This window comes from Orbilia oligospora (assembly GCF_000225545.1).
Source record: "Orbilia oligospora ATCC 24927 unplaced genomic scaffold scaffold00076, whole genome shotgun sequence".
NCBI lineage: Eukaryota > Fungi > Ascomycota > Orbiliomycetes > Orbiliales > Orbiliaceae > Orbilia > Orbilia oligospora.
In genome coordinates, this window is record NW_011645633.1 from 1,461,660 (window position 1) to 1,484,075 (window position 22,416).

Here is a 22,416-nt window from a genome sequence, read left to right on the forward strand (position 1 = left end):
TTATCTTTAATGCCTAGGTCTGACAATCAAAGCTTTGTAGAGAATATCATCTGGGCTTAAATCCGTGCGGCTGCTTCATTGTATTATATAAGAATTTTGATTATTTTTTCGACGATATGACATCGTCGTAACGAATCAATCCGCGTTTAATTAAGCGTTAGCTCCTATTTATGACCCTTTTGCTACCAATGACGTCGTGGAGTTCTTCATAATGAATACAATTTTTCAAGTGGTCCCCAATAGCCAAGCTGAGCTAGTGAGATGTATGCTTTCTTCATGATACGTACAGTTTCCAACTAACAACAAATGCTTCTGCAAACCTACAAGGTTTTGAAACAAGAAAAGAGTGGCCAATTCCTTGGTATGTTCCACTTTGGGTGGGCAATCCAGACCGATTAATATTCCGTGTTCGATCTTAGAAGTTCCAGGAATATCCATCCATTGAAGACGCACACGGGTTATATTCTGACCTTTTGAAGACGGCAAAACCTTGGCCTTCGGGCTACGAAACGAAGGAAGAGGAGAAATCGGTGTTCGAGTTCATTGGAAGTATTAGTAAAAGTATCAGGTAGGTAGAGTGAGTGCGAATAGTTCTACGCCCCTTAATTCCACAGCGTATAATGCATCAAGACGTCATTGGGACCGGCAGGCCAAAGTTGCCTGTGCAAAGTTCATACTGTTTTGTGATGGAACCAAGGACGGGATCGAAAAACAACGGATATACGGGGCTCGACTATCCTAGCCCAAAACATCGCCTGCCATACTCGTCTTCGTAACAGCTTTTGGTTTCAGAAGGATTATCTGGGGCTGTCACCAGAGCCCTTTGTCCTTCAGGCATTCATCCACCATCTCGAGCTAAAAGGTACTTGTCAGTAAGCTGAGAGTCGGGTAGAGGTGTTAATATGCTAGAAATAAGTACCTCTTCATTTGTCTTGCAAACTAGGAGCCGCGTCCTGCCGATTTCATCACCAATAGAATAGACAACTTTGCGACCATCCTCTTCTTTATTCTTTTTGGGGTCTACTCCATCGAACCCACCATTCAAACCATCCAATCCTTTTACAATCATCTCACGGAATATTGGGCTACTCTCTCCGATACCACCTGCGAAAACGACGGCGTCGACACACCCTCTCCCGCCGCCTAACTTCAACCAATACGAACCGAAGAACCCCAAGATCCTGTCAAGAAATAAGCTAATAGCAAGTTCGGACTCTGGAGTTGCAGGATCTGTTGCAAGTATTTCCGAGAAGTCGGATGTTCCAGTAAGTGCTTTGAAACCCTGCCGCGACGCGTTAATGTCCGTATCTTGAGTATTGAAAATCTAGAACGGGTATTCCATACTGATGACAGATTCAAAATGCTTTCGGCGTGTGAAAGCTCCACCGAAGACACTTTATCATTGTCGGCTGGCCTCGAAGAATAATGAAATACTAGGCTTCACCTAAATTAGATTTTTCGCGGTGTGGAACGATGGTCTCGTTCAATACCTTGGATCCATGGTCCCCGATCTTGATCCTCCAGGAAGCCCTTCAAGCGGCGTTAATCCCATGCTAGAAGATTCCGCCGTCAACTTAACTATTCCATCGGCAGACAGAACACATTATCGCGGCGCGAAAATTTACCTCGTATCATATGATTCCCCGTTTTTGATCGCGCACATAGACGCCCCACTCCCTAGGTGCAATGCGATTATCGAAATTGCATTTTGATTCTAATGCGCCGGTTCAGCCTCCAAATTACCAGACTGCCGACATTAAAACATCACCCCCGATACTTTCTCTTACCTTTTTGAGGAATCTCGCCACATTTTTCACAATCCAGTGGTAACTTAGCCCATGGAAGCCGTATTTCCTCAGCTTTCTCTCCTTTGCTATCTTTTGATCAATCGGATAGGCTTTAATGAAGTCCGGCAAGGAATTGTGAAACGACGAGTCGAAGAATGCAATATTCCTTGCCTGAGGAAAAGACCTTAGGGCAGCTTTCAGGATCTGATCCGCTGGGCCATTGTGCCTAGATATTGTTTAACTCGCAAACTTCTTCCAGACTCAATTAATATATACTCACAATGGTGCCAACGAGATCACTTCTTCCAGTTGTTTTAGGACACTATCATTGACCACGAGTGGACCTCTTTCCCCAATTTCGCCACCATGAACAACACGGTGACAGATGTGTGTTATTTTATCCACCAAACCGTTATCAATGCTACTTCGACCCTTTTTCAGGCGGCTTATGAAGAACTCAAAGGCTTCAAGTCCAGATGTAATATCATGCAAATCCTGTGACTCTATGTCATTTCCCTCCTTATCATAATTCTTAAAATTGAATTTCGCAGGAGGTGAAGAGAGATTCGATAGAGAAGACTTAATCAACAAGCGCGGGATCAAAGCGTCGTGATTTGGTGTGATTTTAAAGAGCTGGAGCTTGAGGGAAGAAGATCCTGCATTGACTGCGAGAATATAGTCTGGCTTCCTTTTATCAGTCATCTCGAATATCAAATATTTTTGAATTTGATTAATCTTGTGTGTCGATAGGCCGATATTGATATCTATCTCAGATTCAGTATAGCACCCTTCGTACACGGTCCTGTTATGTAGCTCAACATTGGAGTATTATAAAAAGGGGTTAATACCTTAACAAGTAGTCTCTTAACAAGGCTTCTATTCAAAAGTTGCTCGGTTTTTTGATCGTGTACCTGGAAGTCCAAGTATCGAAGTCAACAAGCACCAAGATTCGCCCTAAATATTAGATATCAGATATCTTGAATCGACATTGGGTATAACCCAGGTTACGGTGGCGAGCTGGAAGCCAACAAATTGACGTCAAACAACACATCCTTAATTAAGGCGACACTCAGGATGATATCATAGCGCTGCCGCTACCCGATCTCGTCACAAATGATTAGAATTGCATTGCATTGTAGTTAACATTTCTTATCGGCAATACCATTGCGCCCGTTTTCGAATAAACATATTTCGTTCACTTCAAGGCAGGGCCAAGGCTAGCCATATTATCATAATAGTGTTCTCTTGATCCTGACCACTCGTGGATTGAAAGACACAATAAGTTGGTCATCGCCATTGCATTGATATACCGTTCCACACTCATCCTAACTTCGTTCTATAGTTTAATCGTCATGCCAGACCAATTTATCGATCAGCCAAACCCGCCCCCAGGGGAAAGCCATTTACCTGATGGCGCTCTGCAGCTCGTTGTACCCGCAAGCGATAAGGGATTCTTGTCAGACAAAGACCGTCATGTTGTACAAAAGTTCAGACGAGCCGCCGACTACTTAGCAGCCGGTGTGTTCGCATCCTATAGTCTATAGTAATAAATTCGTCGCTGATTATCGAGCCCAATCGAACTAGCTATGATATTTCTAGGGGATAATGTTCTGGTCCAAGAGCACTTGAAACCGGAGCATATCAAGCCTCGTCTTCTAGGCCATTGGGGTACTTGTCCTGGGCTAAACTTGGCCTATGCACATATCAATCGTCTATTAAGTAACCATACCGATCTGCGGAGTATGTTTGTCGTTGGGCCTGGGCATGGCGCTCCTGCAATTCTCGCCTGCCTATGGCTAGAAGGGAGTCTCGGTCATTTTTATCCCAACTATACAATTTCTGCATCCGGCCTAAATCGATTAATTACGGGCTTCAGCACTCCCGGGGGATTCCCAAGTCATGTTAGCGCTGAGGTACCTGGCTCCATACACGAAGGCGGTGAGCTAGGTTATGCGCTATCCGTAGCATTTGGTGCTGTCTTTGATAAACCCGATATGGTTGCAGTTTGTGTTATCGGCGACGGTGAAGCGGAAACTGGCCCAACCGCGGCCGCTTGGCATGGTCATAAATATCTAGACCCGGCTGAATCAGGTGCAGTTATACCTATACTTCATGTCAATGGCTTCAAAATCAGTGAAAGAACGATTTTTGGGTGTATGGATAACAAGGAGATGGCGTGCTTCTTCAGTGGACTGGGGTACCAACCAAGATTCGTTGAAGATTTGGAAGATATTGACAACGACATGGCAGCTGCTATGGAGTGGGCGCTATTGGAGATCAAGAAGATACAAAAAGCAGCAAGAGACGGAAATCCGATATCAAAACCCAGATGGCCCGTAATAGTCATGAGAACACCAAAGGGTTGGGGTTGCCCGGCACGATTAGGGGACAAATTTATCGAAGGAAGCTTTCATTCCCACCAAGTTCCCCTCCCAGCCGCAAAAAAAGACGAAGAGCAACTCAAACTGCTAGAGGGGTGGCTAAAATCTTACAATATTGGGGAACTCATTGACGCAAAGACAGGCGGTCTAGATGCAGATATTACATCTATCGTTCCTAAAGAAACAGAAAGAAGGATCGGGCAGGTCGCTGAGGCGTACAAGGGTTATACACCACTCGATTTACCCGATTGGATGAATTTTACCTCTAAAAAGAGCGACATTGAGATCAGTGGAATGCAGAGCATCGGTGAATTTCTTGTCAAAGTCATCGAAAAGTATGTTCCTATTCCAACTATAAATCCGGTTCGGTATGAATATATTCTTTTGCTTACACAAAATGTGGCTTATCAGCAACAAGTCAACCTTCCGACTATTCTCCCCAGATGAGCTTGAGTCCAACAAGTTAAACCTTGTGTTTAAAGTTACTGGGAGGAATTTCCAGAGCGACAAATTTTCTCGCGCAAAGGGAGGTCGTGTCATCGAAATACTTAGTGAACACACTTGTCAAGGATTTATGCAAGGCTACACTCTCACAGGTCGGACAGCAATATTTCCTTCGTATGAGAGCTTTTTAGGAATCGTACACACTATGATGGTTCAGTATTCCAAATTCAACAAAATGGGCCAGGAAACGAATTGGCGGGGCCCTTTACCTAGCATTAACTACATCGAAACTTCTACGTGGACCAGGCAAGAACACAATGGATTCAGTCACCAGTATGTGAACCTAGAGTCGAAGTATGAAAGGCTGTTGAATCCAAATCTGGGACTAACTTCGTATCTGTTCTGCAGAAACCCGTCTTTCATAGGCGCCGTTCTGGGCCTTAAAGCAACATATAGCAGAGTCTACTTTCCTCCAGACGCCAACTGCCTTCTCTCCACGCTTTACCATTGCTTGAAATCGAAGAACTACGTAAATCTGATTGTAGCATCGAAGCACCCAACGCCAATATATCTCTCATCAGAGGATGCACAAACTCATTGCCAGGCTGGCGCCACTATCTGGAAGTTCGCATCTACGGATGAAGGGATGGACCCCGACGTTGTCTTGTGCGCGATTGGTACAGAGACAACGTTTGAGGTTATCTCCGCCGCCGCACTACTCAGGAAGAAAATCCCAGAACTTCGAGTGAGAGTTGTTAACGTCACCGATCTGATGGTTCTTGGCAGCGATCACCCCCATTCTTTGGATGAAGCTGGGTTTGAAAGTTTATTCACCAAAGATAGGGACATCGTGGTGAACTATCACGGGTACGGAAATGATGTCAAGGGATTGCTATTTGGGCGAAAGAATATGGAGAGGGTAATTGTTGAAGGATACTCTGAGGAAGGTAGGGGCCCACCCAAAATAGCGAAACAAGGTATAATACTAAGCTTTTGGATTCCAGGAACAACGACCTCTCCATTCGATGTAAGTTGAGATTTTATATTTATCAGCAAATAGATTTCTAAAACTAACCAACTATACCCAATAGATGATGCTTCGTAATAACGTCTCCCGATATCATGTCGCCGCGCACGCCGTCCGTAGTACGTCATTGAATAATTACAAGGTCACTGTTCGCCAACAGGAACTCGTTAGTGAATTTATGAGTGAGGCGGAGAAGATGAAGCAATATATTTACGAGCATGGCGAAGGTATTTTCTCTCTCTCATAGGATATTAAAGCTATATACTTGGAATGGTTTAATAATTCGACCGTCGTTTCATTCTAGATCCTGAAGACTGTTATCAGGCACCAAAATTCGAGTAGTCAGCATTATTAGCGGATATACTACTAAAACTACATCACCCGTTAGGACAAGGAATCTTAGAGCTCCTTTGAAAAGAGAACGAGATGTCTTATGTTATTCGGGTTCGCAAATTGAAAGCATGTCGATAACCTCAATGCAACCGTAGCTAAGCTGAGGATGACCTACGATACTTGGGTCTCCAAATTTACAATTGTGAAATAGATTTCGGACGTGAGCCGGTGGCACCCTGTGTAGACTTATGGTAGAAAACGATACATACGTACTAACCAAGTTGCAAGCCTTCAGAATATATATTTGAATTGAATTTAAAGGAGGTTAGCAAGCAGCAAACTCGATAAGTTAGTGGTATAATAAACCGCGTGATTCTCAGCTTAACCGAATAGTACTAACAGTCGAAGTACATCGTTTGTTCACAGCTACGCGAACGTTCTAGAGCGACAAAAGGGCAGCTTTGAAGTACTCCATGTGTATAATATATATACAAAGTCCATCGATTCGCAATGTTGAAGTAGTATTTATTGACATTATATATTCTCAACATGTCCAGAGTGGTCAATGCGGTAGGTAGCAGAGCCACCTCCTTTTGGGTATCCATAGCAATAATTTATCATCCTCCACCGCCTAGTATCGTCAGCGAGGTCATCTGTAGCATCCAACTGTGGCACTACAGACGCTTCTCCATATCCGTCACTGTCACCATGGCCGTTTTGAAATTCTCCCCGTTCCCCAGCAGCCTTCTTCGCCTTGGCCTCATTGATCTTCCTCATAATATCCTCCTGTCTTAAAAAAGATATCCCAGAGTCATTCCCTCCACCATGTTCTTCGCCAACCCTGTGGACCTTTTGCTCCTTACCGTATGTAACGAGAGTAATTCTCTGGACGAGTCTATCTCCCGTAACAAAGATACCCTTAACATCTTTTACATAGCCGAGTTTTTTTGCTGTAACTTCTAACACTTGGCTAGAGTCCTGTTCCATTGAAAGCTCGCCTGCATCTAGAATATGCTTTTCAGTGACATCCCACACCCAAACTGCCCCATCGTCCGTCCAGCCTACGACTCTTGTCACAATTTCGGCATCCACGAGCTCGCTGTTGATAATTGCACCAGTTCGAATAAATATCGGCTCGGGTCCAATTTCGCCTTCGGCGTTCTTCTTCGTATCCCAGTTATAGTCCATAAACCCTTTATCAGCCCAAGCGATATGAGGATCACGCATGCCTAGTCTTCTGAAGTATGCGGCCGGGGCCACAGTGGCCAACACTAACTGGCCATGTCGATCCTCCCTCGTAACTGGGGGCAATACTAGTGGAATTTGAACATCCGTCCAATCGTTAGGGTTCAAGATTTTCGAGTTTGTAAGCAAAAACCTTTTCTGGGGGTTTGGTTTGATCAGATTCTTCGAAACTGTTGCCAGAACCCTCAAAATCGTCTCTTTTCCGTCCAGACCTCGCTCGAACTCGACCGAAACATCCCTCCATACACCCAACCTAGAAACATCCTCATTCAGCCTCCTCGGTTCATGTACTTTCCATTTCTGGTGCGGTCCGCTATCGAGTCCGATTGCGTATCCTTTTGACTCGCATTTTCCGTTTTTCCCCAAAAATAAATTCATTGCTTCGTCACAATGACCCGGCAAAATTACGTTAGGTGCATTTGAGAGGTCAGTCGCAGGAACCTTCCAACTTCTCCTTTGGTCCCAATCTAATTCGTAAGCCAGGTCAACAGGCCCTTCATCATCATCGCTCTGGCCCACATATTTCCCATCGAACGCCACCCGGAGAAAAGTTGATATCGATTCCCTCGTCTCTATAGTGCCATATAGGCGAGCCAGATAGTCGTCCTGCGTATTTACACGTGGATCGCGCAGATAGGAACCTTCGGTAATAAATATATCGAATTTTTTATTGATGTTGAGGGAAAGGCCCTGAGGGCGGCGTTTCGCGACACTTTTTGTTTTGAAGGTTGTAGATTGGTACGTATTATTCTCGGAAAAGTTATGACAAATACTCGTTTTCATAGGCCCCTCTAGTTTGCATATAGCGTATTTCTGGGCATTGGTGAAAAGATAGGCGTGTAAATGGGTCTGTTTGGTATCGCTCCACGATACAGCAAAAGTATCTCCACGAACAGCACCAGAAAAGATTTGAACCGTGCCATCAAACCATGGTCCATTTCCAGAAGTATTTCCCACTTCATTGTCTTCCTCGGGATGAACGTCCAGTTCAACCACGACCTTTTTGTAGTCTCCAATTCTCCAAGAACTCCGCATCCGCAGGAACTCCTGAAGCACCTGACCCCTCAATCTCCAGAGATTTCCGCGAGAATTTTGAATAGTATCAAACTTGGAGTCCATATAGATAACATCATAGTAGAACCGTGGCGCTCTGTTTGGCGTAGAGACCAATTCGTGTTGACGATTGACAATGATTTTCAAGTGGTGCTCCAAGAGGTCTGGGTCGAGTGACATGGAATACACCGCTTTGCAGGTGTAACGGAATGCATCAAACGTCGTAGGGGTGCAATAATACATTATGTCGGTGAGGACATGCGGATGGGTTTCATAAAGGGCGGCGATAGGATAAAAGCCTGCGTCGGATTCTGCCATTGTGAAATTCAAAGAGGATATTAAGTGCTTGTGTTGTTCTGTTGGATTTTTAAACTGAGGCTCAGCAGTCAGGGGCGTGAGGTATCGACGGTACGGTACGCAAAGACGCTTGGACAGCTCAGCTAACAGGTCTGAGAGAATAGACCCATCTGAGAGGCAACGTTCACCGTCGAATTTATAGTATATCGGATTCAACGTTGGGTAAAATCAATTGGTTAAAATGGCGATATGCATGGTTGGGCGAACTCATAGGCAGCTCATGACTCCACGCAGCGAACCCCAGGCTGCAAACTTCCACGACACCAAAACACTCGCTAACTTGCTTTGTGACTCTTCGACGTGCGTCTCGATGTCTTGGCACACAGGGGCACAGACCATATTGCAATTTTGTCCAATTTGACTATTCTTAGATTGAGCGCCGAGGAGGTCTGACTTGCGAGGTGCCTGCTTGAAACTTCTTCTTCTATTATGTATATAAGTTCTTGAGCATCTTAAAATGCTGGTTACTTTGTTAGGCCGGATGTAAGCGAATTCAGGGTCACTTATTTTAGCCACGGCCGTGTGGCGGTACACAAAATGTGGCTTGCAATAAGCTTTTTTTTTCTCTGTTAAGTTTTGGGCCAACCAACCGCGCGCGACACATGAACTTTAGCTTTACAATTTGCTTGCAATTAATGTCCCTACCAAGGGGCCGCTGGTCAGCCCATCTCGATCGCATTACGCCTGGCCCCATAGATAGTTCTAATACATAATTGATTTCGCGAATTCGACGGTTGATAAAATCTACGCCCGGTCTCGAGGCTATAATAAAATATCACGAGCAACAACACGTTTTGCATGCGCATATGCAAGTGATAACTAATCCTAAGTTAAGGTTACATCTGTCTTAACCTCGAACCCAGGCGCTCGAATCTGAGGTTAGCTACACAAATCCGAATACGGGAGCAAGGGAGTATGGCTAGCCTATATTCGCTTCAATTAACTAGAAGACTCGGAAATTCGAATCATCGATGTGCTCCACAGGCGCTGTATCATAAATTTTGTCTTAGCTCCAAGCTCCACATATATGACCAAAGAATATGACCAAGTAAAGACCCAACCTCAGCCCCCACGAGGCGTGCTTGGGAAAATATATCTTTACACATTATTGGGTTCTTGTTGGTTGATTGGAGTGGGATGCGTTTGTCGGAGCCGGGAATATATTATCTAGCACAGCGCTGCTGTCAGCCAATAGACTGCGAAAACTTAGTGACTGTCACTATAAAGATGCATCTATTAGAGATGGAACTATGAGTTAAGAGGAAATTCAATTCTTGGAAATATTTAGTGATGAATGCATCAATTTAGATAATAGTACATCTTAAAGGGAATTAGCATTGCATAGTTCACAACGTCGGTTTATGGTGTCAAAATCATAGCCTCGCGCGAATCCAGACGTCTAGACTCACAGGCGAACTTTAGAAGTGATATCAATATGGAGACTCAATCGCCTGCATATGCGCATCCTAGCTTGAGCAATCCATGGCGTGGCTGCGTTGTAGCCTTTTGAGCTCATTCTACGCCTGATCTTGAAGTTGATGAAACAGGGTAACTCAAGCTAAGTATTCCGCATGCCCGCTGCGAGACTTTTCCATATATATCTCGTGGGACGACGCTAAAGACGGCGTATGGGAAATCCCGGAAGTTTTGCTATTATTATTATGTTTAACGCAGTGTAGATAATTTTGCGGTTGGTACCGTCCGAAAAGCTAAAGCTTATTGTCTACATGAACTCAAGCATGTCTGAGGGCGCGGATTGAGATAGTTTAAACGTTTTATCCCAGAACGTTTGGTGATCAGCCAATAACCTTCTCGCGGCTACCTTTCAGGGTTTCCGAAGCTGTCTATGCGTATACAACTAAAATTCGTTCTCACCAAAGCCTAGGAACAAGTCATATTTAACTATTTCCTTTCTGCATGATGTTAGTAACTTTATGATGGCCAATATTTGATACTATATCACACAATGGTCTGTTGCCCTCCTGATGTTCCCGAATCATACAAGAAACGAATCTACCAAGTGTTCCAATCCTCGTCTGGCGCTATAGATATACTTTTTTCAACTGGCCGAACGTCATGGCCCTCGGGCCACTACAGAAAATGCTCCTCGGACCTTTCCGAAAATGCTCTCCGCGGCGTAATCTCCACGGTGATTTCGCAGATCACCGACTTTCGCATCGAAAATAATGCAATAGACAACGATTGTAATTATTTTTATTACCAGTTTGACACCAGGCCAAACCATGATGGTGATAACGGTAACGACATGCGCGGGCTAGATTGGGGCGACAGTGGTGTTCATATTTATATATGTAAAGATACAGAAACAGCAGAGCTCATATTTAAAGAGTGGCTAGGAGTCTTGTACCCCGGATGGACACCCTTCCCGGTTGATGTTAAGGAATGTGGCGTTGGGCAGTACGCGCTAGAACAAGACTACGGGCTAGTATACTGGGTTCGGGATAACATATTCGTTAAGTTGGACATTGACGATGGGGATATACCTCGTGATACGGTGTATCGACTCGCTAGGGCGATAGATGCTCATTTAAAAGCTGGTTCCGTAATGGTTGGGAGCGATAGTTAGTAACCAAATATTCTCTACACGGCTCCTCGCAGATATGTAAATGTAAACATATGCTTATCTACAATAGATAAATGATATTAATAACATGGAACTTGAAGGTGTAAGTGCGAGTATTTTCAATTTACTAGTGGTGGGTTATTCTAGCCAATACTTCCCTGAGCTAGCTGTCGAAGTGCCTAGCGTGCTAGATGCAAATGCCAATTACATACATTCCAAATTCTTAAAGGGTTTCGACTACGAAGCATCCGACAATAACCGCCACTGAAATTGAGAAAAGGCCTATATCAATCCTAGCTCCTTTACTTGGCTGACTCTCGGTGGGAATTACATTCCCGGTTTCCGTGGGGCCTGGTGAAGTGATTGGTATTTCAGTAATTATGGGATCACTTGGAATCTCGTCCGTGACATTAGTCGCGTTTTTATTCGCGGCTTCGAGTAGGATAGCACTAATCTGGTTCCAGAACCCACAGATACTATAATCAGAAGCGAAGGAAGTGATTTCTGTTGTATTCCGTCCGATATAGAGTCCTTGATAACTTTCATTGGTGAACGTAGGCCACTCAAACTGGCTCGTTGAAGCATTTCCACTTGTCGCAAGAGACGTCCAAGCATTAACTATTATGTCGCTAGCCCGCTTTTCTTCCTCGTTGAAAGAACAGTTGCCACCAGGAAGGGGCAATCCGTCAGTGTGCGCGAAGGAATACGGGATGTCAAATCCATGGGCGGACCCCATTATGTCTAAGACAAAAGATGGTACTCCAGGTGTAAAAGGACAAGTCGATACATGATCAAAAATATATGTCCATACTGGTACTCCCATCTCCGCTGTTTTGGTGAGACCACGATAGGCGGGACATTTCCAGCCATAGTCGGTGATAATTTGGGCTGCCCGTGAAAATCCTGGCATTCGGAAATTTTCGAAATCTGAAATTGGGTATCTCGAATTGATTTCGTCTAACAGTGGACCGAACTCACTGTGTAGAAATACGTTGAACTCCTCTTCGTTCACTTTCGTAGGATCTGAGTTCGTCAGAAACAAGAAGAACGCTCCTTCCTCCGAGGTGCTACTGAAAACAGCAGGGACCCGAGACCCGACTTGAGATGGTTGCACAGGAATGACTTTCCCATCAACAAATGGCTGAATACTAGGGCGGATCATCGTGAAGCCAGAGAGTGCAGGGCTGCCTGGCAGGTATAAAATCTCGCTCAGTTTTTGGGGTGTAAGTCGTCTTAAACATGCGGCCTGTCAGCGTTTTTATTAGCACATTGTTGCCTGCTCCTCATATACGTACTATATATAGCTATATACGACTGGTTCACGAGGCCAACAAAGCTCAATAAACTTACGTCTGTAACTGTGCAATTCGCGTTTTTCGCAAAGGCGGCACCGCCCAACTGGGCGGAGAAGTTAGTCTGGAAGTCCACACCGCCGCCACTCTCCAAAGCCACCGCACAGATAAGTTTGGGTGCGTCCGGTAGAGTGCTGATAATCCATGTATTCCAAGCCCCTGCAGACTGTCCAAACAAGAATACTTTATCTTTGTCACCACCAAATTTCCCAATGTTATCTTGAACCCACTGAAGTCCTAGGAGAATATCCTGAATCCCAAAGTTTCCGCCAATTCCTGCGCTCTCTAGTGCTAGGAAGCCAAGTGGACCCAACCTGTAAGCGATATTTACAACAATTGCACCCTCATCGGAAAGCTTGCAGCCGTTGTATTGTGGATTCATTATACCGCCTCCTGTATTCGCACCTCCATGAACCCAAACTTTAACTGGTAAGTTTGGTGGAACTTGGCCATCCGCTCCGTTCGGTACCCAAATATTCAAAAATAAACTAGAAGGGATTCGAAAATTTAGCATGGTATTTAAACATTCGCTTTTTATAATGATCTTAACGTCTTACCAATCCTCATCATATGGACCAGTATCAGCTCCGATGTCACTTGTGCCAAATTGGTGACACACTGTGGGTCGACGGGTCGCATTAAATACCCCATTTTCTAATTCAAATGTTGCATTAAATGGTCGGGGAGCTTCCCAACGGAGTTGACCAACCGGAGGCGCTGCGTATGGAACCCCAAGGAACTGGGTGCTAGAATCGGAGCCGTTGCAAAAGCCACCCCTTGCTGTACCGCCCCCAAGTTGTACTTCGAGGATACTCGCATAGCCCCAAGATACGAATGGTAGAAAATATAGGGCAAGTGTTTGATGCTTCATAGTGAAGTCTTGGGAAGAATGTCTCTATATATAGGTTCGCCTGGAGAAAAATTTTTAGGTATAGAGGTCGGCAGAACCAGTGCTTAATCGACAAGAGATCGATTGATCGATTGATCAATTAAACAACAGCAATTGTCTAGATTTGGAGGCCTCTAGAGCAGCAGTAGCTCTATTTTATGAACTGTATTCAGTTAAGTACCTCCTTCGAATGATCTCTTAATATATTACTGCAGCAAGGGCGCCGTTTTGCCAAAGCTAAGAATATCTGGATATTGACCTAGGTAACTAAAATATCTGCGCGTACGCATACGTGGATTTCGTTTTATTGTCTGGTACCGAGACCACGCATCTGCGGATATATACTCCAGGACTTGTGTTGTGTGGTGATAACGTTACTCCTGGTATCATGAATGAGGCGGTGACGGTTGTATTGATGACCTATCTAGCGCAGCCATAGAGTATTTATGTTTGTGGGAAGGGAGTCCGCTATCCACATGGTTCGCACAACAAGGGGTGGAGCTTTGTTACTTCGGTTGAACTTTGGCTTCTCTCGGCTATTGCTTTTCAACATTGATTCATATGCATCGATAGAATACAGCGCTAGAGCGAGCAGGGCTGGTATAAATGTGGGGAAATTTTGATTTGTATCAAGGGTTCTTACGGGGTACCTTTACCGAGTATACAGGCTGAGATAATAGGGGCACTAGTTATCTGGGGCGGAGCTTCATAAGGATCGTCTACCCGAAGATCGAAAGTAAAGTATACTTATACCCATTGTCGCGGACTCCCTTCAGAAAGGATATGGTTGAGGCTCCTAAAGTAATAAATCTTTGGAAAATCAATGCTCATTCAGGACAAGTTTAATACGATTGCACATCATTCTCGGAGCTAGAAACACGGCTTCGCCACCACTGGCTGGTAGGCCGACTCGCAGTTGTGAAAGATACTGCTGCGCAAAGGTCGGAGTTTTGGCACTATTGTAACGACATGTATACAGGACAGCCAGATATATGGAGAGCCCTCCAAATGCGAATGAACAGAGATATTGCGGCTTATGCCTAGTCAGACTCCAGACCCTTGACCATTGTTCTGGTATAAAATTATATATAGCCGAGCTACTATCTCTAGCAAGTACCCCTGGACCCCATAGCCTGGTTATATAGAGCTTCTAATTCCTAATCAGGGGCATGTAGTCTGGTTATAGGGCAATCTGGCGCCGGTACCTTACTTTCGGCTGGGTATATTCGTATCCTTCCTTAAAATCTTCGCAGTACATGGCAAGAGGGAATTCATACTTGAGGGGGAGACTTATTGCACGTATGAAGCTTTCATAAAAGTAGACAACATTGCGATACCGTAGCTACATATATTGTCATTACTCTAGGTATTTTAGCCTCAAGTACATTCCTGGAATTTTAGTAGTCTGCTTAGGCACTGATGTGTAACTAAGATTGTGCTTGCAAACTTATATTCAAATCTGAAGGTGGAAATATTATGAACTTGGATCAGGGCCGAGGTCTGTACCTATAAAACTACTTGTATATAGAGCTATGGCCACAACTTGATCAAGGTCACGGCTAATTTTAAAACGTGAAATCCGGGGCTTTGAAATAGATAAGGTGCACCGGGCCTACGGCCTCGGGCATGCAGTGCCCTCACCTACCCCGAACGATTTATGCACCGGCGAAACCACAACTACTCCCGGCGCTATGCCATGCCCCATAAACCGTCTCATATGATCATATTCGATCGATATGGGTATTTCATGCGCGCCGGGGAGGTTCCTTACCCGATACGATTCCCATAGCCGTTAGTGCATGGGTGAATACCGTTGGTTAGAATAAGCAAGAAACGGAAACTAAGAAGGACCCATGGCGTTTTGCGGGGTATACCTATATGTGTTTCACACTTCGGAACGTTTATTACATTATGATATTCAGGCCTGATAGATCAGGCCAGGTAAATGACCAGTTACCGAGGTATTCGAGACCATGCCTACGGGCCGTCTATAGAAGCTCCTTCCCCTTGCGGAACTCCCACTTGATACGCATTGCCATCCCCCTTACATGAAGCAAGTTACCTGGAATTTACTCCACCTTTTCTCCATTTCTCCATATGACCATGTGCCGACATGCATAACATATTGTTAGATCCGAAACAAGCATAAACCCACGGACCGGTCACGCTAGTCGACTAACCTAGACTATATATGGACGGTACTAGATGTGGCCGTGCGTACCGCTTCTATGGCTCGACTTGAGCCTCATTGTCAGGCTAGGTCACCGGCGCCTCCGTCGCAAAAGCATATCGAAGTTTGTGGCGTGGCGTGATCCACTAACTATCCTACGGTGTTGCCGTGATTAAAATGCAACAAAGCCTCTGATTGGACGCAATGAATGATTTGGGCCTCAAACCAGATTTTGGCCCCATTTGTATTTACTCTCTTTCACCATCGTTTACACCGAGTTTCAGGCTGTGTATCCTGATAGCACAGAGGCTAATGTGGTGTCGAAGTCAGCCTAGGCTACAGTTGCATAACGGTGTAAATTGAAGATACTCCGTGCCCGGACCCACAATTTCGAGGTGGAAGATACATTTACATATATTACAGCTATGTTTGTACATCCGAGAACCGAGCCTCAGGCTTCGAATAAACCCTAGAAAAGCCAAGCCCTTGAATGGAATTATTTTAGGCTATATTTCCGTGATTCCATATTACTCGCAATCAAGGATCGAAACGGGACAAAATGGTATCAGATTTGCGTTGACCCCGCCAAATGTAACAGCCCGTTCTCATCGCTGATTGGCTAGCTCAAATTATTTTCTATCCAAAAGAGGCAAATGCCTCGGTTTATATGCAGCCACCATCCCCACCCCAGAACTCCAACCCCTCAAAATCGGTCCCGCTTTCTGCAAGACAGCTATTACCTCGGTAACTCTTAACTAGAGGATGTGAGAGCCAAGGCTTATTTAAAATTGGGACTAAATTAAATCTCTGGGGTACGAGAAACACTCGAAGTCATCATACTGGTGCGCATCATGCACGTTGCATCATGCATCACTCATTTCTGCAGGCATTATGAGAGTACTTGCGCTTGGACACAAGATTAGTCCGTGTGAGGTTGAGGTAAAGCTCGTTCTGTGAGGCTAGAACCGAAACTGATGTTAGATGAGCTATCGAGCTATGACCATTGTTTCCCCCGCCGGTAGTATAGAGAAATACAAAGGACTTCAATCAAAAACAGTCGGCATATACCTAGGTATATGCATGGATTTTCATACGCTGCATGCCCATCGTATGCCTGAGGTTTGAGAGATAAGTTGATACGAAGTTTTGGAACTCCGGAGCCGAAATACCAACGGTATTCATCTTAGTGGATATATCGATATCGCTAAACGGCGCATAATAGGTTCCAACACCGGTATATACCGGCCAGTTCGGCTCCATAAGATACCGGAATACGGTATACAAAATCAATCCTTGCAATTTCTAGATTTCCATTCTGACGGTTCGGGGCCCCACTAAACAAACCAGTCTATCCTGCAGAAATGGAACCGAGAAATGGGTTAGTAGCTGTCGTCTGATAAGTCAACGTGGCGAAAGATCCTGCCGTTAACGCAGGTCTGGGGGCGGCTGGATCTCGCCATGAGGTGGAGATGGTTAGACCTAACTGCCCTCGAAAATTTACCGGGTGTACGTGGAGCACAGATCACATTTTGAAGCTAAAGCGGCTTAATATTCGGTTGAGAAACTGCAAATACTTAGATGGAGGGTGTATCAAGATAATTGAAATATATTCTTTTTTTTGTTCATGGTGCCCTTGTAATCTAGAGGTCAGAAGGTGTGCTTATGCCCCTGTAAACATGAGCTTCAGCTAAAAGCTTAATCCGAGCTTGCAAAACCTATTAAATGACAAATGCTTTTCTGTGCCCAAGCATGGGTATCATAAATACGTGAAACGGGTAAAAATATCAGAATGCTCCTGTAACGGACGCGCTAAGCTTAATGAAATCGTAATGGAAATGGAACAAAAATTTTGGTAGAAAATGCAAATCACCTCCATGCAAAAATTACTAGGGAGAATACCTCGTGCACCATGCATGATACATACTCCGAGGCAAAGATATTCCTGGTTTACAAACCCTCCATGACCTTGTCAAAATCGAATTCGACGCTGTCAAGCAACTTGGAAGTGCCATCCGCAGAGGTTTCGGCTGCCGCATCGATATCGGTAGACAGAAGGTCCATACCTCCGTGATTCACAACACCGTTCATAAGACTTAACTCCAAAGTGAAATCGGTGCCTTCTCCCATTCCGTGATGACCGTCATATGACCCGAGGAATGGGTCATTGTTTTCATCAACGAAGAGGCTATCGATATTGTCCAAGATGTTCTCACTCAGCTCGCTTCCAGAGAATTGTCTGTGAGACTCAGTGGAGGATCTTGGGGAAAGATCCTCAAGTCCCAGCTCGGTATCCGGATCTTTCAATAGTAGTTGGTTGAGATCGATGTTCATTGGGTGGGCATCTGCGATCTCCTTGTCTGGTACCTGACCGCTGACGATCGGATTTTCTTCTCGGGCAATATCGGCCTCCTCGTTCAAGAATGCCGCAATTCTCTCTCGTAAATGATTGTGGTCCAGGCGCCCTTCCGGTTCTGCCATATCCACATCCTCCCTCGGTGTTTCAGGTCCCACACTAACTGCCACACCCATGTCGACATGACCAAGAATGCCTTCGCTTCTTGGCACATATAGATTGTCCTGCATGATTTGGACGCCCCGCTTGACCAAGAGTGCCCGCTGTCGGTTCAGGGCTCTCATTGCATCATCTGCAGTGGGAAATCTCTGCCGGGTCGGAACTACGATCTGGATATTGGCCTTCTTGACCGCGGCTTCCAGAAAATGTGTGGCAAAATCTGCAGCGGCATAGTTTTCGCGGAGACCTTGCATGACTTGCATGCACAGGCCGAACCCTTGGAGAGAGAGTTCACGTGTTACGGCTGATGATGATTTAACGTCGAGAAGGTGGATTATAACGGCTGGAAGCATGACAGTAACACCGACCGTTGGAAGATATCTGACGAGATCGTATTCGATAAGCTCTTCCGCGAGGCGTGTAATTTCGTGAGCTGCATGTCGGACTTTCTTTCGAGAAATTTCTTGAAGTTCGGGCGCACGGTTTCTTGCTGGCCACGGTGCTGGGGCGGATGGAAGAACTTGTGGTCGGTGGAGAGCGCTCACGGTAGTACTGTGAAGATATTAGCTATGGCCAATACAGGATCAAGGGCTCGGAAACTTACAAGTAAACCATATGTAGTAAATTACGGTGGAGAAGAATACACGGGTCCATATCATCGAGCAAGCTGCTAGCAGGCCTCCAATAAGCCTCGCTAGTAAGCTTTCGTTGCCAATCATTGAGCTGTTCGTCGCAAAGTTTAACCTCGCAAACTTCAACGTCTGTTTTCTTTGGGTGCAAAAGCATAAGGTTTTTCGTTGTATCGATAACGCCGTCTTTCGATGCCGGCTTATTTAATACCGAGTATTGTGCTGTGAGAACGTTCCCGATAAGTGCACAAAGCTTCGCCTTCTCGATACATAGAAGGGCAAGTGCTCTCTGTCTCCTCCGTTTCTTCAGATCATCGCCGTCGGCACCGAACAAAACCTCAGAAAGTTCATCGCGATCGGTGGAAAATCCGAAATCCTCAAGCGTTAGCATAGGGACATCACAGTCTTCGTCCTTAATTCTGGTAGGGCGTCGCATCCCGAGAGCGACGAGTCGATCCCGCATGAAACAGCTCCACCAAATTCTTTTCCATAGTTTTTGTCGTCGGGGGCTGAGGCTTGAGTTGACTGGATTTCGATGAAGACCGACAGTATGTGATAGAGAAATTGCAACTCCCATCCAATGCCATGTGTCCTTTTGGTCATCAGGGGTTTCGTACCAATAAGTCATGAGCAAAAGAGCCTGGATCAATGAGATCCTGTCTTGTTCCCAGTCAAAATCGTAAAGCATTCTTGTACGTTGGAAGAATGCTTTTCTTGCACTTTTTCTGGAGGTGTAGCCAGCGGCACGAAGGCTCTCCATCTTGACGAATGCGGAGCCCGCGAAAAGCACGGCTTGGAATAGCAAAAGACTGATTCGGTCATCCTTATGCCTTGTTGGGTCAAATCCTTCCCAGCTCCTAGTAGTTGTCCTCCTCCAATCTGATTCTTCAATCAATGGCATGAATGGATGGACATAGTTAAAGTAGCAGTCCACCAACTCCTGGCGGAAAGGTTCAAGTGGAATTGAAGTAGCACCTTTTCGAACGAGGTAGTCGACATCATCAGGGCTAATTCTAGTGGGGGTGGGCCTAATGTACGACGGTAGGTCTTTTGTGAGAATTTCATAACTAGGAATCCTAATTGGGCGAGAAGTCGATGAAGTTGTAGTTGAAGGAGAAGGCTGTTGCGAAACCATTCGATTATAGGTAGCCTGACTAGCGAATTGGGCTACCGAAGACTTGCGCCTTTCCCTACCATTCTCATCAATGATCTCCAGAGTCTGGGTCGGGTCTAGATTCGATGCATGGTGAGGTTAACCACAGGATCTGGTCAAATCATACGAGGGACACGCCACACATACATGTGAAGGTCGGAACATGTTCTTCCCTGTCCTCACAAAGATCCTCGTGATCGTGAGAACTAGAGCTCGGAGAGACAGGCTGAACGACAACCTGTGCCTTCTTCTTCGCCTTTCCAGGCTTGTCCGCTGCAGCATTACTTTTAAAGGGGTTAGCTTGATCTGATGAGAGCAAAATCTTAAACAAAGGATAAATCTGGAGAAAACCCTGGAGAAGCCGGGGAAGGCTGGCTAATAGACTGATTCGAAAGACTTACGATCTTCTCTTGCTTTCCGTGATAATGCAGTCGACATTGTCGAGTCTGCAGTTAGTGCAAGGAGCACCGTGTTCTACAACATTGCACCGAACCTTTCTGGCACGGCAGCACTGGCAGGCTTTGGAAGCGCGACGCTTGATAGGACGCCCGTTGGCGTTCATTCCAGCGGTGGGGGCAGATCTCTTAACACCAGCGACTACTGGAGCGCTAGATTCCTTCGAAGTCCTCTCAGACTTCTCAATAGTGGCCGTTTCTCCAGCCATTTTTACTAAACAAATCTAACAATCCAGGGAAGAACCAAGTTATATGTTTGTGTTGTAGTGGTGTCGGACGAAGGGAAATGGATATAAACGGCGATGCGGTTTTAAGGATGATGGAGGCGAACAGATTGAGTTATCATGAACGTAAACTTGAAATAAATAACAATAAAGAGTAGAGTATCAGTATATCGAGTAACACCAGAGCGAAATATCCCAGATAGTACACATTCCCCGGATTCTGTAGAGTAAATAGAGAAGGAAGTGTCGAGCTGGAGAAAAATCCGGGGAGCAGGTTGATAATAAAGCAGCCTCCCAAACTTTAAAGGCGACTCAGAAGAGATCCACTTTTGGCAGACTTCTTTCTTGGAATGTCAACCTAGATGACCTAAGCTGGACCCTCCAACAATACGCACGCCTTCTCCGTTCAGGGAAAGTATCCGAGGGCAGGCACAAGCAAACTAGCTAACCATGCAGAATTTCCCAGATGTCGAAACCTGCCGCTAACTAAACAGAATGTGAAAAACTGCTCCATTTTAATTTGCTGCATTGCATGGGACACACTCCAGTGCGAAACCCCAGCAGGGGTCTCGGGAAGGAAACATGGAGCCAGATTATGGGGAAATAGCGCACCAATGGACTGCAGTAACAGTCGAGGCTTGTTTGCTTCTTTTTCATGGATAACCCAAGAAAAACGTCGACATGGCTTATGCGTAATAAAGAATAGCTCTTACTGTGGGTGGCCACGAGATAGCTTTCCATTCGCAATCATTGATATCATAAGGACAGGATCCTGTCTCTCCATGGGCCGTCAAAGGTACTAGGTCGTGCTCACATTCCATGCCTAGACCAGGCCGTAATCTGATATCTGGCTACATGTGTTCTCCACAGGGCTCTGGGGTCAGATCACAGCCTCCCTTAATGCGAATGCGGTAGCTTTTTGGAAAGTTCGAGTTTCATGCCGACTCATGGACTTGCCAGCATGCTAATATGTAAAATGTACCGTTGACAGTTTGTGACTTGCCTCAGCGCCCCCTTCAGAGTTTTAGTCTTTTTTTTTTTTTTGGCCTGCGCCAAGGCCTCGCAGGCGAGAAGTAAAACTTCGGCCGAGTAATCCGGATTAAAGGTCGCTCCAGAGATATCGATATCGAGATATAGATATTGATATAATACGACGATACGAACAACTTGAGCAATCCAAATTCATAGTAACACATACTTGGTTGGAGTATTCAAAAAGGACTCAAGGGTCGTTAATATTTCAACCGGCATCTGAGCTATTTCAACGTCAATTCGGTAGCCTGGGGGGAATTCGAATTGTTCTGGCGGCTAACCTAGGTCCTCGCTAATATTTAGCTTATCAGGAAATATCTGTGAACCCCTTCACCTCGTCGCGTGGGCTCTAATTCCAGGATTGCTCTGTATAAGCTGATACGCCTGCATGTACGCTTATCTGTCGAGAAGATGAGAGCGATTCGAACTTTCATATGAATTCAGAATCCTGTCACGCAGCTGCGCAGACGCTGATACTAACGTAGTCACCCATTAATTATATCTGCACCATGACGGTATGCATGTGAAATTGAAGGAGGATTCTGTGCCCAAGGCCTTGTACTCTGTATAGTTGCAATTGGCAAGGGAAAATGGCAGGGTGGGCATCGGTAATCCAAGTCGGGATACCGGAACTTGCCCCACTCCAGCAGGCCGAGGCTGGAGGCCACCCCAAGACCATCCCCTTGGCCCAGGAGATTCCACTTTGATTTTTTTGGTTAGCGGTTGCTGGCTGGAAAGTATCGGGAAGTATCTTGCAAGATCTTGTACTTTTTTATAGCATTCAAGACA

The 22,416-nt window shown here is 45.3% G+C and overlaps 6 protein-coding genes across 6 annotated transcripts; 2 read left to right on the plus strand and 4 right to left on the minus strand.

Moving 5' to 3' along the window:
* Positions 1-810: 810 nt before the first annotated feature.
* On the minus strand, positions 811-2,489 carry AOL_s00076g410 (uncharacterized protein; the record flags this gene model as incomplete). Its single annotated transcript, XM_011122962.1, has 4 exons — positions 811-855; positions 920-1,282; positions 1,788-2,013; positions 2,068-2,489. The coding sequence occupies 4 exons, from the start codon at positions 2,487-2,489 to the stop codon at positions 811-813; spliced, it is 1,056 nt and encodes a 351-aa protein (XP_011121264.1).
* A 650-nt stretch (positions 2,490-3,139) lies between these two features.
* AOL_s00076g411 (uncharacterized protein) lies at positions 3,140-5,981 on the plus strand (the record flags this gene model as incomplete). Its single annotated transcript, XM_011122963.1, has 7 exons — positions 3,140-3,305; positions 3,387-4,503; positions 4,580-4,945; positions 5,021-5,559; positions 5,617-5,639; positions 5,704-5,866; positions 5,944-5,981. 7 exons carry the CDS (start codon positions 3,140-3,142, stop codon positions 5,979-5,981), a joined length of 2,412 nt encoding a protein of 803 aa, XP_011121265.1.
* Positions 5,982-6,506: 525 nt separating this feature from the next.
* AOL_s00076g412 (uncharacterized protein) lies at positions 6,507-8,588 on the minus strand (the record flags this gene model as incomplete). Its single annotated transcript, XM_011122964.1, has 1 exon — positions 6,507-8,588. The coding sequence occupies one exon, from the start codon at positions 8,586-8,588 to the stop codon at positions 6,507-6,509; it is 2,082 nt and encodes a 693-aa protein (XP_011121266.1).
* Positions 8,589-10,593: 2,005 nt separating this feature from the next.
* AOL_s00076g413 (uncharacterized protein) lies at positions 10,594-11,214 on the plus strand (the record flags this gene model as incomplete). Its single annotated transcript, XM_011122965.1, has 1 exon — positions 10,594-11,214. One exon carries the CDS (start codon positions 10,594-10,596, stop codon positions 11,212-11,214), a length of 621 nt encoding a protein of 206 aa, XP_011121267.1.
* A 220-nt stretch (positions 11,215-11,434) lies between these two features.
* AOL_s00076g414 (uncharacterized protein) lies at positions 11,435-13,434 on the minus strand (the record flags this gene model as incomplete). Its single annotated transcript, XM_011122966.1, has 3 exons — positions 11,435-12,457; positions 12,562-13,051; positions 13,121-13,434. The coding sequence occupies 3 exons, from the start codon at positions 13,432-13,434 to the stop codon at positions 11,435-11,437; spliced, it is 1,827 nt and encodes a 608-aa protein (XP_011121268.1).
* A 4,135-nt stretch (positions 13,435-17,569) lies between these two features.
* On the minus strand, positions 17,570-20,580 carry AOL_s00076g415 (uncharacterized protein; the record flags this gene model as incomplete). The annotated part of the gene is made up of 4 exons (XM_011122967.1): positions 17,570-18,686; positions 18,739-19,993; positions 20,064-20,200; positions 20,318-20,580. The coding sequence occupies 4 exons, from the start codon at positions 20,578-20,580 to the stop codon at positions 17,570-17,572; spliced, it is 2,772 nt and encodes a 923-aa protein (XP_011121269.1).
* Positions 20,581-22,416: the final 1,836 nt, after the last annotated feature.